Raw genomic sequence first — 14872 nt, forward strand, 5'->3', positions numbered from 1 at the left:
TTGAAGTATTGGTTAAGTGGTAATAACGCAAAACCACTGTTTCAATTTTGAACTGCAATTTTGTCTTCGATTCGATTTTCTTATTCGATCTCAGAGAGATTTTGTCGAAACAACGCGAACATGGAAAATCAATGATTAAACAAAAGGACAATTAACCTGTCGCTAAAAGTAGGCGATTCGAGTGAAAAGTATTGCATGCCTAGTAGAATTATTAAGGTTTAATGTACTTCGGAATCATTCCAGATTGTCGAGCTATCAATGCCTAGGTATACAGTGAACAGCTGATGAAAATGTATGAGATTTTATTGGAGAAATCCAGGTTTTATTACGACAAGACACTGTAAACCATATACTGAGAAAGTTACGTGGAATGAAATCAATAATTTGGTTATATTGAATTCTACCATATCCAACATTTAGTTCAGATCTTGTACCGTCAGATTACCATTTATTCAGATCTATGGCGAAAAATATGAATACAAAGGAGATGCTGAAACTGCAAACATATTTTGCATATAAGCCCCAAGAATGGTTTCTATAAGATCTAAAAGAGCTACAACTACGAATACGAGGGCTGCTACTCAATTTTGACATAACCAACATAAAGTTTGACATTTTTAATTGCGAACATACTTAGAACGTGTTGTCATACAAGTGCTATTTGAGTTAAATTTATTTGAAACATTTTCTTGCGATGATTTCTATAAATTTCCACTTGGATTAAGCCAACCACTAGTGTATCGATCAACTCGTTCTGATTTTTAGTGATGGAGTAACATCTCGAATCGTGATAGTATTTCGATGAATTTCGTGAAGGTCGTCCAAAATTGGCAGTCCTGCTTGAAAACAACTATGCTGTATTTTGTTGTTCGCGTTGAATATCGCATAATTTGACAATCGCTCAAAAAATTCTCGCGTTGATTGGTGCAAAGAAATGCTGAAAATATTGATTCGCCGGGCTTCAAAATCCAAAACCAATTGTTGAAGATCTCTCCACCACGACATCGAGAGCTCTCACACATCAGTTCAAACAAAAATGTTTTTGAACAGTCAAAACATCGAATTGATGGTTCATGTGCCGTACAGTTATTACACCTGATGATTTCTTCTTATTTGCGCAGATTTTTGCCCTGAAAAGGCGGTTGATGCGTTTCGGAGGAGCGCGCGAGGCATGTCAATCGGTAGCTTGGCTTTTGGGAAATTAGTCGCGATGAAGCGTTTTTCGGGTTTAAGGTTAAAAAAACAGGAATGTCAAATCTAAAGTTAACCCTAACAAACCGACCTCTACCTGCTCAAATACCCAAGCAATGTGAACTTTGTTTCGAGGCACCTTGTAGTAGTGACTATATCATTGAATATCCTCTCCTTCACGTACTTGCGATCTTTTTCCTTAGGAAGAATGAGTCATGACTGATAAAGTTTTGAATATTTCTCTCTTTTCGAAAATTGGTTTTCGAAAACTTTACCGAAGCTTCAAGATAATTGTATTGACGTATCAGATAATGCTTCGTGCAATCACACGAGGAAATTCCAGCAAGGAAAGCAGGTATTCAAGAATGGCTCACTTCTAAAAATATTTATTTTGATGAAATGATGCTTTGATGGTTGAGGCAAAGCCTTTAGAAATTGTCAAAGAGGATCAAAATAAGTATAACTTGAACACACATTAAAACCATGTCGATAACCGCTCTACCATTGTGAACCCAATCCCGTTGAGTTGATCTGGGCAGATATGAAACAATTTGTTGCAGCAGAAAATAAAACATTTAAAACTGTAAAAATATTTTTCACGAAGTTAATCAGTGAATTTACACCTGATAAGTGGAAAAAGTGTACTCGACATGTTTAGGAGAAGGTTGAAACCAAAATTAGAATATAGACATTGTCATTGATTAGCAAGTTGAGCCCTTTATTACAAATGCAGACGACTTGCAAGCTCAATGTTATCTGATGACGAATAAGAAAATGTGTTTATTGAGTTAAAAATGAAGATTTTATTTCATTGTTTCAATACAAATATTTTTAAGTTTTTAAATGAATGTGTTCCATATTTCGGTGTTTGTAATTGAACTCCTCCAAAATGGATTGACCGATCATGAAATTTTGTGTGCATATCGGGTGGGTCCGAATATCGAACATCATCTATTTTTCACCCCCCTAAATGTTAAGGGTAGTCCACCTCTAATTCTTTTTATTTTTTACGTAAAATAACAGCATCACCCTCTACGATCAACCCCTTTTTTTATCTGTTAATTGTAAACTTTAATTTATTTGGCAATCTTTTTATTATTTTTTTGTCATGATATATAATGAAAAATATTATATTACTCTGGATTTTTTATCCATCTAAGATGAATCCCTATTTTCCGATCGCGTTTTTCTTATTTTTTTTTATCGAAAAAAGGATGCCCCGCAAGCAAGGGACACCATCTCATGCGTGTTCCGGTTTATTCAATTCAAGGAATTTAGGTGGAGACGGCAGTTATTGGGACAGTTTGTTTACTGATAGCAACATTTAAATGCACAGAAATAGAAATTCGTCTACTATTTGCTATAGTACTGACTACACGTTTCCGATCCTGAGCGGAATAATCTCAGAGATTCAATGACTGATGATGAACCTTATTAGTTCCCCTAAACAAGAAATAAAAAACACATTTGAATTTACAGAGCTTGATAAAACGTTTTATAATAGTGGGAAATCATGTTACTATCACAAAACTCTTTTTTTGTTTTGTCAGGCAGAGTGATTTTACTTGCATATGTAGGTTTCAACCTAATATTCTTAATTTGTCCTGTATTTAAACAAAAACTTGTCAGCTCCTTTTTCAAATAGTAATACTTTCACTTCCGATAATTTAAAAGTATTTCTGTTAGAATCTATGAAAGCTTCATAGCCCAATTCCCTAACTTGAAGAGGTTTTCCCCTGTTTTCCGCATTTCTGATCAACGAAACATATTGATCAGGTACGTATACTGGTCCCGATTTCTTCGCCCTATTAACAGATCTCTCTCTCTTTCTCTCTCTCAATAATACTGTTCGCTTCTCCTTTTAGGCACTCACTTCCTCAACTGGCACTTGCGGCGATGTTCTCCTCATTGGAGGAGGCAAACAGCCGATGTTTCAACAACGACACAACTACGCTCTAGCGGCCAAGAGTCGAAATCCAATTACGTCGCTGTTCCACCATACGCTTCATGGTCTCGTGATACCATTAAGCAATAAAACTCACTTACTCAAAATTTTACAGTTACGTCATTGTTCTTCTGGAACAGTGAATATATTGCATCGAGATCGTACAACGATTTAACGATATCATTCAATGATGCAATGTACAATGAAGCATTGATTGGTATCGAGGATCATTGCATTGCTATTCCGAATTTACCGATCAGTCATTTCGGTATTAGCTTACCGAATCGAGTTGCATCTGATTTATTCAATACATATATTAATCGCTTACTTCAGTTCGATACTGTACAAATTGCAGAAATTTACGACCGCATTGTGCTGGTAGTTTCGGCAAGACCAGAAGGATTTATTGTTTTTGGATGCACCAGGGGGAACTGGCAAAACTTTCCTCATTTCGCTACTTCTTCCCGAGATACGATCAAAAAATGGCATCGCAGTGGCAGTTGCGTCTTCAGGCATTGCAGCAACTATATTAGAAAGATACAACTCATTCATCATTCAAGCTGCCATTGGACATTCAAAAAGTAATGGCCATAATTCGGAAACAATGTAAAATTATCATCTGGTACGAATGCAAACATTCGCTTGAGGCATTGGACATTAAAGGATATAAATAACAACTACTCCTTCCGGGTGATTTTAGACAAACACTTAATATTATTCCACGTTCAACGTCGCTGATGAAATCAAAGCTTGCTTAAAAGCATCGCGACTGTGGCAGAATGTTGAAAAAGTACTGACAGTGAATATACGAGTTCAAATGCTTCAGGATCCATCCGCCGAAACTTTCTCTAAGTGTTGGCGATGGGAAAGTTGCTGTACATGAAAATACTGGAAGCATAGAATTACAGACGGACTTCTGCACGATCATCGACTCGCAAAATACTCTCATCGAAAACATATTTCCCGTTGTATACACACAATATGAAAATCTGGCTGGCAGATAGAGCGATTTTGGTAGCAAAAAATGTGGACGTCGATGGGTTAAATTCAAAGATACAACAGTTGTTGCTTGGGAACTTGGTGTCTTACGAATCTATCGATGAAGTTTGCGATACCAACGAAGTGTGGATTATTCAATTGAATTTTTAAATTCATTATATTTGCCAGGAATGAGGCACCACCACAGCATGTAAAATTGAAGGTTGGATCTCCGATCATTCTGCTTCGTAACTTAAGGAAAAATGTTATTGGAACCATAATTTTGAATGGAGAGTTTCAAGACGAAAATATGTTGTTGCCACGAACCCCTATGATTCTCACAGATGTGCCAATTGAATTCAAACGCACCCAATTCCCAATTAGATTGGCATTAGCTATAACGATCAATAAGGAACAGGCTAAAGACGTACCAACCAAGAATATTGTACATTCCATTGAACTGCGAGATTAATTTCCATTTCTTCAACTGACATAATAAATAGTAAAAATATGAATAGTTATTTTTGATTTGATGTTCAGATAGCGATCGAGAATGATAGGTTCATACCTACACACTTACGAGGATGTATTGATATCTAGTTATCCTAGTCCAGTTCCATGCATAAACAAAATATTGCGTTACCATATCAACGAACAATAACTTATTAGAAGTGTCAGTGTAAATTTTGACGTCAAAAAAGTGAACTAGAGCTATGCAATAAATTGGAGTATTGAGCCATCATCAAGTACCTGTATTTAAAAGGGCTAGGACTTTAGCAGATTTAAGAAAATGTGTTCAATACCCTTGGTGATCAATGTCCTTCGTATGCGACCATGAAAAATTGTACTGCAAGATTCAAAAGAGGTAAATTTTCCATTAAAGATGATGACCGATCGAGAAGACCAGCTTCTGTGTCAGTCCCCGATAATATCGATGCAGTTCATGATATGATTTTATCAGACCATCGAATTGGGTTAATACGGATATCGGAAGCACTGAATATTTCATACGAACGCGTTCATAATATAGTTCACGTCAATTTGGACATGAGAAAAATTGCTGCAAAATGGATCCCCAAATGTTTGAATGTTGATCAAAAGCGTGCAAGGGTAGAAAAATCGCGTTCGATCTGTGCTCGATTTGAAAACTATGTAGACTTCTTAAACCGAATTGTTACTATGGATGAGACTTGGGTACATTTCCACACTTACTATTCAACATTACTGACCACACTACGGGAAAAAGTTAAAAAGAAAAGATGCGGAAAGCTATCCAAAGGTGTTTTGTTGTTGCAGGACAAATGCATACAAATCTCATGTTGTCATGCAAAAAATTCGTGATTTGGAGTTTAAACGGTCGTAAATTTTCTTCCAACGAGGAGGTAATAAAAGCTGTGGAGGTCTGATTTGCAGAGCAAGAAGAAAAATTTTTTTTTTAAACATCTAGAGACGTTACAGGTTCGCTGTAATAAATTAAGAGGATATATGTTGAGTAATAAAATATTTTGACACTGAAATTTTGTTTGGTTCTTTAATAAGCTAAGAATTTTTGAATATATCCTCGTAAAGTGAGTTAGTTATTTCTAATGAACTAGAAAAATATCTCATAGATATAATTTATATGGCAGATCAACGTTTGCCGGGTTAGCTAGTAATTTATATTATTAATCTGCTGTATGAAACCATCGCAAATTATTTCTTAATAGTGATCCCGTTACATGTTAGGCTTTGGTGTTTTCAATTCTGATCACGAGTACTATGCGTGAATATAATTTTGTTCACTATTTTTGTCACGGCATTATTTTCAATCCCGAATTTTTTGCATCCAGTCCTGGAATAACGAATTAGTTTGAGCTCATATCCTGTTATATTTTCGTGTGTACCTACATCAAAAAACAATTTAAAACACAATAAGTTATAACATTTTTAGTTTTTCACCGTGTTTGCTTGACAAAAAACGTCTTTTTCTCTCTACAATTAATAATTGATAACTTTGAGCTAGGGTATCAAAACCATTTAAAACAGCTCAATGATTTCCTATCCGCTTTTTATATGACGTTATAATTGCCGTTCTGCTAAGTTTCCAAAGATAAAATAATGGAGTTCAGTTAATTAATCGAGGATATCACAAAAAGCTCGAAATATCAGTAATATTAGGAAAATTTGACAACCCTGCAGCGGCAACTCACTATAAAAACTCCTCATTTCTTCTCTGCAGCTTGGAACTTCGTATTCAAATAAGAAAACTAAGATGAAAATATTACAGTGCTCTAGGAATGGAAAAAGAGGCATACAACTTTAGTATAGAATTCAACGGTGCAAAGAGCGCAGAAGTTATATGATTTCCTCCTACCACGAAGTCACGAGGAGGAAGAGGTAGGGGAATAACGTAGTGCGGATAACAAAACACGCTACGACGGCAACCAGTCCGACATCTAGTGTCCTGCGGTCGAGGTTCGAGATATGAACATTCTAGGTAAGCCTACTTGGACTTGCCTGCGGACAACAAGAATTTATTTCAAGTTGGTAGGAGATTTTTTTAACGGAATTTTATTTTTAAATTATTGAAGTGATTTTTTTACTGCTATTATTCTGTATTTTTCGATGTTTGTATTTTTGGTGCATGTTCATTTTATGTCAGATGTTTTTCGTATTTGGATGACGAGCTTTCATAATTTTTAATCAAATGCAAACATATTTAAATAAAAAAAAAACGTTCTTTATAAAAGCTATATTGAAGTTCACCTTTATTCATTAAAGTGAATTTTTTGACCATAAATATTACTGGGTGAGTTGATTTTTGAATTAAATTAATTTCCAGAGAAGAAAGTTGATACATAACTTTTCACTTTGTCGCTGTGCTATTAATTTTGATTATTTAGCTATAAATAAGATGTAAATTCAAAAACTAACTTCAAAATTTTGATATATTCAATCTCCTAACAATTGGGTATATACATTTATTATTATACCGTATGTATATAAAATAACGCAATTTGATAGTATTTCGATTACAGATATACAAAAAATTTGGTATTCAATACTACATCCTGCTTATGATTTCACACTTACATAATTTATTGAATTATTGATACAATATTAACACCTGAAAAATCAGTATCGTAAAACTGCATTCGTATATGTGTATTAAACCTAAGACTGAATCACGTAATTTTTATCACGCATCTATCATTATATAATTAATAAAGTAAAGTAAACAATCAGTTTTAAAGGTGATTTTTAGACCCATTGAAATATAAAATAGTTATGCACAATTTTCTTTGGGTTATTTTGATCCAAAAAATACGATTAATAATTAGTTACAGCTCTCTGGATTCTTATATGACCACCCTGTACATCTTAGTGATATTTTCATTATGTAACTGTGCTTAATCAACCCTCACGAATAGTTTAGTTTACATAAGTTTCATTACACTTTATTCAACTTCATCTCTTAGTTTGTTCCTCTATTTGAATGTAATATCTGATCAAACTTAATTTTTATATGAAACAGAACGTTCGTACTTTCAATTGAATTCTTCACCTTCATCTTCAACTTTCTTAATTTTTTTTAAAAAATGAATCTTGGAGCTCAATGAATGATGAACTCTACTCACAAAGCATATTCTATTCAAAATACAATAAAAAGTTGAATTTTTCTCATAAATATTCAACAATAATTATTATTACATGTGGTGATGTCATTTATAGATATGGATTAGTTATTAACATCAATATAAAAAAAAGTAAAAGACATTTTTTATATTATTTTTTATAGAATCAAACTAAGAACATCCTAATTCTTGCTTTTATTAATATTGAAAAATGAGCACAAGTCTAAAGTATTTTTTAGGATCGTTGATAATTTCAACTTTGTTTGTAACTGAATTGTCCATGTAGCCTCCAGCCACCATGTCTCTTTAAATTTATGATATAAATTCGAACATTTTTAGAATAATAAAAAATCTTTTGTGTGGAGTTTCGGATGGTAGTAATGACAAATACTGATTTTATGATATCAAATTTTCTTGCCCTATTAAAAGAAATGTTCTTTCATAGTGTATTTTCGATTCTGTTATTATTACGAACAGCAATTCTTCCTTGTCGTTTACAGAATCAATTGTCATCTTTGTTAGTAGTTCTTCCTGTCTTCACGCACCCTCTAATCCAATAATTGCTGAAACTTTTTCCTCAATATTGTGATTTTTCATTAAATCACTTTTGGTATTAGATGTATTTCATTTTCGGATTCTCTAATCAATTTGTTTATATGTTTTCCATTGAAGACTTCTGATTTCTTTGCTTTATATCTAACGTTCTATCTCTCAACCCTAGAATACTATAGTAAATTTGATATACGTAATTACTATATTATCGTAAATTATTAATGAGGGACATTATAAAAAAACCTCACTTATATATCTAGTAACACAAAAAATATTATTTTTTTTGACTTGACGCGCATTTAGTACATTTACATTTAGACATTTCCGCGATGCATTCCGCCCATTGCATTTATACACTGCACAAAATAGGTTGTGGTAATACCCCTTGGTTTGCTTGGACAATGGAAACAAATTGTACGTTTTTTCTCGTGAAGAACCGCATCTATCTTGAGTAATTCAGGAAAATTTCGGCGAAGATTTTGATGCAAACTTGGAATGCTTATTCTGTGCTCCATCCATGGATTTGTTAAAGGGGGGAGGGCGATTCAATTATGTACTTTCCTCGCGCCATAAACACATATAACATCGTCTTGTTTTACGGTTATACCTCATATTAGTCGATCGAAAGTGTCGATCCCTGCTTTGGATTAATTATAATTGACAATTATCATTGGTTTACTATTTTTTCTGGAATTTTCATCCCTTAATGCAATGCGGAAAGCAATAATACATATTATTTTTTCTTGGTATGTACGAGATAGTATTCCTGCCCTTCGTTTCTAGTAACTCTGAAGGTATCACTCTTATTTTTTTTATTGTTCCAAAAATTATAAGTTTATATGGATCTTCATCGGCAAGTCCCAACGAAGTGTCATTTTATTGCTTCCGTGAACAAAACCGTAAGTTCTTTGACAAAATAATTTGCTACTAGTAGACCATCCGTGTTTGTTCCTCTGCCTAATTATGGATAGCCCTCAATAAAGTAATTTGATGAAGAATCACATAGCAATACATGCCAATTTTATTATCATACTTAGATGGCTACGAGCTCTACAGGTGTCAAAGAATATTTCCCATATTCTACGTATTTGAGCAGAAAGATCATCTTGTTATCTCTCTTCTCTTGTCTCTTTATCATCAAATCTAAGAGAATTAACGGCCGCAGGAACAATCAGAAATAGATAAGATAAGAGATAAACTTCGGAAACGTTGATGTACATAATTTTTAACTGTGGATGCTCTACAGAGTAGAAGGTTTGCAGTTCGTCAGATTCATCCATATAGTGAATAAACAGTACATACTTTTGTACCTTAACTTTGATTTTTAGAGAAGTAATTGTTTTGTAGCCGCAGCTACTGCGTCAGTAATTTCGTCAGGCACATTTTCAACTTCGCTTTCACTTCTGCTCTCAATTATTTATTGCAATATTCGAAACCAAAAATCATTCAAACTTTTAAAAATAAAAAACTTAATTAATAAGATGTCAACTTAGTGAGTTTTCACGCATTTCACTTTCGAAAAAATACATTAATTCATATCGCTATTATAAACTGTGATAGTTCTTAAGATTATGGTGGCAGTAATAAATAGTTCAATATCATTAGATATTATTTTTGTTACATATAAAAAATTCAATTAAAAGTTAACATAATTCTAATTTGCTATATCGCCTATATCATCTTCAATTTCATCAATAACAGCTCAGCATCACAACTACGAATTCGATGGTAATTTCATTGCAAGAATCCATATGTTGTCATTTTCTTTCACAACATGTTCTCTACATAGTTCCATAAATTTTATTGAAACTTATGGTGGCAATTACTTTTTGATCTCTCATCATTTTATTCACTACATATTCATATAATAATTTTTATGATATAGTGAATAAAAATTTGTTCATTGGATTCAATATCTTTTGTAGCAAGCCAATCTGTAATCTGGTATTCTCTCCGTTGGGAGGTTTGTGAGTGTTCTATACACCGGCTGAAATATAGAGCGTAATCCATAACATTAACAGATCCAGGTGCAAATTTTTTGCAACCATTTCCACATGATAATCTCTAATTTATCTATGGATAAATGTTTTCAAGCCATCTCAAACGAATCCTAAGATTCTGAGCGTGGAGTAGGTAGGTGAAGGTCGTGCTCCTAAGCCTTTCTGAAATTGGAGAAGTGTGCTCACGAATTAGGCAAACGGATTCAAAGATGAATAAGGAAGGAAGAGTCAGAATTTTCAATCTTTTAAAGAAGTCCCTGCAGTGAGCACTGCTGTTGAGTCCGAATGAACATCTAACAGTTCTCTTTTGTAGTTTGAAGGATCGCTCAAATTGAGGTGCACCACAAGGATCCCAGAAGGGAAGTGTATATCGAAGATGTGACTCAATAAGGGGATAATAAACTGTTAGGGAGGTGGATAATTCAGTTCTTTGGTAATAATAAGTGGTGGTGTTATAGACATATTTTCCCAAGGATTTGTTAATTAAAATATCTTGATTAACCCAATCGAAATCTTTAGAAAAAACACAAAAAGTTTTTATAGGGGAGTGATAGCTGTTTAGGCTAGAGTAGACATTATTTAGGAGGGAGAATGTGTATTTGTTACTTAAAAACCCAAATTGATGGGTAGAAAATACTTTATATTTAAACAGAAATAATAAAAGCATCTTATTGACCAATCTCTCCACGATCTTATATAACGTGCAATTGGGCGATAATTCGATGCTTAATTTTTATCTCCTTCTCTAGATAGAGGATGAAAGCGGTTCATGAAAAGGAGTTACAGAATTTGATGAATTTTTGTTTACATTCCCAAAGTAATTATTAAGGTTATCAGTCAAAGTAGAGATTATGCTCGATGAAGAAGCCTGATCATTCACAATAGACCACGTTTCTTAAGAAACATTACGAGAATTGACGAGTCTTCCATTATAATAAATATTTTTGGCAGCTTTTATTGTCTTATGATAAATTTTTCTGTATAGTTTCACGTAATTTTTGAGGAAGACACTATCCGAAAATTTCCTTAGGTGAAATGAAGATCGCATATTCTTTGCGTAAATCTTTAGTGGACCAGGGTTTATTTTGCTTATTCTTAATACACCTGAGAGGAAAAGAATTAGATGCCAGACTAATCAGTGTTTTCATGAATCTAGAAAACTCGAAGTCCACATTACCAGAGAGCATATTCCAGACAGTTGTTTGACGGCATAATTTGTAGGAAGCATTGTTAGAATTTACCGTTTCATCTATATAATATATATTCAAATGTCTACTATTTCTGGTCCAAAATTTTTTTATTTTTTTTTAAGGTACAATCCTTTTTTCCTTTCAACACCTATCATATCTCTAAAAGTACGTAGCAAAGCACACCTTGACAGTTTTGGGATATTTTCATTGGTTTGATGAGAGAAAACAATTTTCTTCACAATTCGTATTTTTTGGACTTCAATACGAGTAGATGTGTAATATTTCAAATTAATTCGACGTTTCGATAGTAGAAAAATCGACTTTTTGTTTCATAAATAAATAAACATAGACAAAAATTTTCTATTGTAATAAACTGACAATGTAGGTTTAATGTTGAGTTTTCTATCTCTTTTGCATCCAGTGGGGTCATTTAAATAGCGAGAAATAGAGACTGACCAAGAAATTGGATTATCTATCTTTAATGGAAACATTGTTGAGGAACTTAAATAAAATTTTCTCTGACTCTACCATGAAATTGGCTTTGGCACACGCGTTTTTTAACAAAAAGGTTCTTCACTTTATAATTGTAGTTCTGTACTATACTTTACTATAAAGAAAGAAATATCTAAGTATACTAATTTGAAAAATGAAAAATGAAAATTTTATATACCATAAGTTCATGAACGTTTAAAATTTCATCAACCCTCTATTTTTTGAAAAGCAACGTTTAAAGGTTGGAAAATGGTATCAGTCATACGTTGGTGTACGATTTGAGAGGTCAAGTCTCAGTTGTTTTAGAAGTTACAAAGAAAACTGGAAAAAGCAGAATGTTTTTAAAAAAAATACTGACTTTTTGTTCCTTATCAATTTTTATGTATATCTCATAGTTTTTCAGAAGTTTTAAAGAAAACTGGAAATTTTTAAAAATTTTGATAATGATTTTTCGACTATAAGCATAATTATTTTCGAATTTATGCATTCTAAATCATTAAAACTTCTAGAAATCATTATCAGTATTCGAATTAAATGAATCTTCACTGAATTATATTTTTAGTGCAACTTGGGTACTATTGCTAAGGGAGCAATTTTGATTTTTTCTACAAAAAAAATATAAATCTATTTTATTTTGGCCATAGCTTTCTCATATTGAAGCTGTTTAAAAGCACTTTGGAAAAGGTTATGTGCAATTACCTCGAAAAGTTGACCATTTTCCATTACTCTACGTTGAATTTTATTAAATTTTCGCTCAATAAAAATTTTCAACTTTCAATAAATCATACCTCGTTTTGTGTTATGTCTAAAGCAAATTTAAGAAAACCATTTTTTTCAGATAAATCAAAAGTATTTGAGTTATTCATGAAAAATCGATTCAAAACGTGGTTTTTTCAAGAAAAATCAAGTTTTTAATCGTGGGTAACTAAGAAACTACTTATTTAAAAAAAAACTGCCAGGAACATTATTTGCTTCAAATTTAGACCTCTATCAATTTCTGTGGTTTTTAACATAAAACTTTTCACCCTAGTTGAGGTGTAACTCACCCCTAGTTCAAACGCACAAATAGGCGAATGGTAGATTTTATTTTTTGTACTATTCTCTACATGCTGTCAAAATTTCATTGAAATCGATGCAGGTTTATGGAAATTAGAGGTGTCACCAAAAAAAATTTCTTGCTTTGTACGTAAATGAAAATCATCTAAGTGACCAGAGACTATTGATATCAAATAACATAAACAAATAATCATAATATATATATATATATATATATATATATATATATATATATTACAATAAAAAATTTGAACTATTTTATTTCAAATAAAGAAGAAAAATAAATTAACACGTAGTGCTTTAAGCCAAATGGCAGTATCAAGTTTCGAGGTTTCCTATTTAGACTTTTAGCATGTTATGAAGTCTTTATGAGTTTTTGTGTTACATCTGTTTAGAAATTAGCTATTTAATGGGGTTTTCGATTGGAGCTTTAGAAAGATGAATTTTTGAGAGTTGGGATCACTGATAGCAGATAGTCTTGGTAGTATATGCGATAACATTAATAAGAAACAAAGTTATTTGTGTCTTTTTCCTGCATTTGCGGGGAACTCAATATTTCCATCCAAAATTATCAAAATTTGGATACCTAAATTCTCATCTAGTAACAAAAAACACGGTAGAATGTAACATCATAACTCTCAAGGATAATAAGTATTTTTCTCATCTTGGTATTGAGGAAATAAGAATTACAGTTGTGAGATTCAACAATATAAAGGGAGCTCACTGATCAGACTAAAATTGCTACTTTTATGTAGCCAATTCACACAAGCATCGGGCTGGCAAAAAAACGAAAGAGCTATCATCAACAAATGCTGCAGTACCTACATTTTTCTGTTCTAAAATCCAAAGAAACCACCACCGCCATCACCAATGTCTAGTAGTAGTCTTAAGTCAAATCTCACTAATTAAAGAGTTTCAGTGAGAGACTTGTATCCTCTTAAACTCAAAGCTAAAATATTAGCTCCACGGCTAGAATGATATAAAAATTTTGATATAAGAAAAAACGGAGTTACGTGTTTTTTGACTTCCTGTCGTTTGGAAAACTGGAAGAGAATAGTAAATTCCTGAGTTTCCATTGACATTTTCTTGAGAAAATATAAGGAAAAAATAATATATTGTTTTCAAACAAATTGTAGTTCCTGTCGCGCTTTTCTGGTTCCTGCCATGTTTATAGAACGATAGTTTACATCAATCTACATACGTGTTCTTGAAAAAGGTTCTTTTTTGGAAACTTTGAAACTAGTTATTGAAAGAGATCTTAACAATGTTCATACGTATTTTATTTTGGATGCCAAAAAATATTGATAATGGAATATCATTCTCTGACCATGACAGGAATAAAAAATTGCACCAGGTCATACATTTGTCTTTGGAAAATCTCATTTACTCAGGACAAAGAAAATCAAGAAGTTTTCAACGAATCAAAAGTACTTTCTAGACTCTTTCAGTACTCCAAAAGACAGGAATCAGAAAATCGCGGACGAACTTCGTTCCAATCCCTCACGGATATGATGTAAAGCGGGTGGTAGTAGACAGGGTTCCCAACTTAGGGGTTTTCCCCACAAATTTAAGTGGGGGAATTTAGGATGGGATGTTTTTAAGGGTATTTTTAGGGATTTTATAACTTCAAATATGATAGAAAATATGATTTTGGTTCGATCCACTATGCAACGGATGGTGTATCAACCATCCGCAAAAACATTATTTCGAATCAGTTCGAACTTAGGAAGCCTTGTCGGTTCTAATTTTCCGAGGTATCCCTCGGCTCTGCTCATGGGGCATCTCTGGGAGGTATCGACACAGCTTAAGGCTCTATAGTTATTTATAACTTTATGAATTATGTGTTTCAAATGG

At 32.9% G+C, this 14872-nt stretch overlaps 1 protein-coding gene across 6 annotated transcripts in view; it reads left to right on the forward strand.

Annotated features, from left to right (window-relative positions):
* LOC130448472 (complexin) overlaps nt 1-14872 on the forward strand; it is a 535599-nt gene that overhangs the window by 422882 nt on the left and 97845 nt on the right. The window contains exon 1 of one of the 6 annotated variants that reach the window (XM_056785887.1): nt 6540-6590. The exons of the other annotated variants lie outside the window; for them this stretch is intronic. Coding sequence (XP_056641865.1) covers nt 6578-6590 — 13 coding nt within the window. The 5' untranslated portion in view covers nt 6540-6577. Of the gene's footprint in view, nt 1-6539; nt 6591-14872 lie in introns of those variants that run through there. 6 annotated transcript variants of the gene reach the window in all.

Source organism: Diorhabda sublineata, chromosome 8 (assembly GCF_026230105.1).
Source record: "Diorhabda sublineata isolate icDioSubl1.1 chromosome 8, icDioSubl1.1, whole genome shotgun sequence".
In the NCBI taxonomy this organism is placed as follows: domain Eukaryota; kingdom Metazoa; phylum Arthropoda; class Insecta; order Coleoptera; family Chrysomelidae; genus Diorhabda; species Diorhabda sublineata.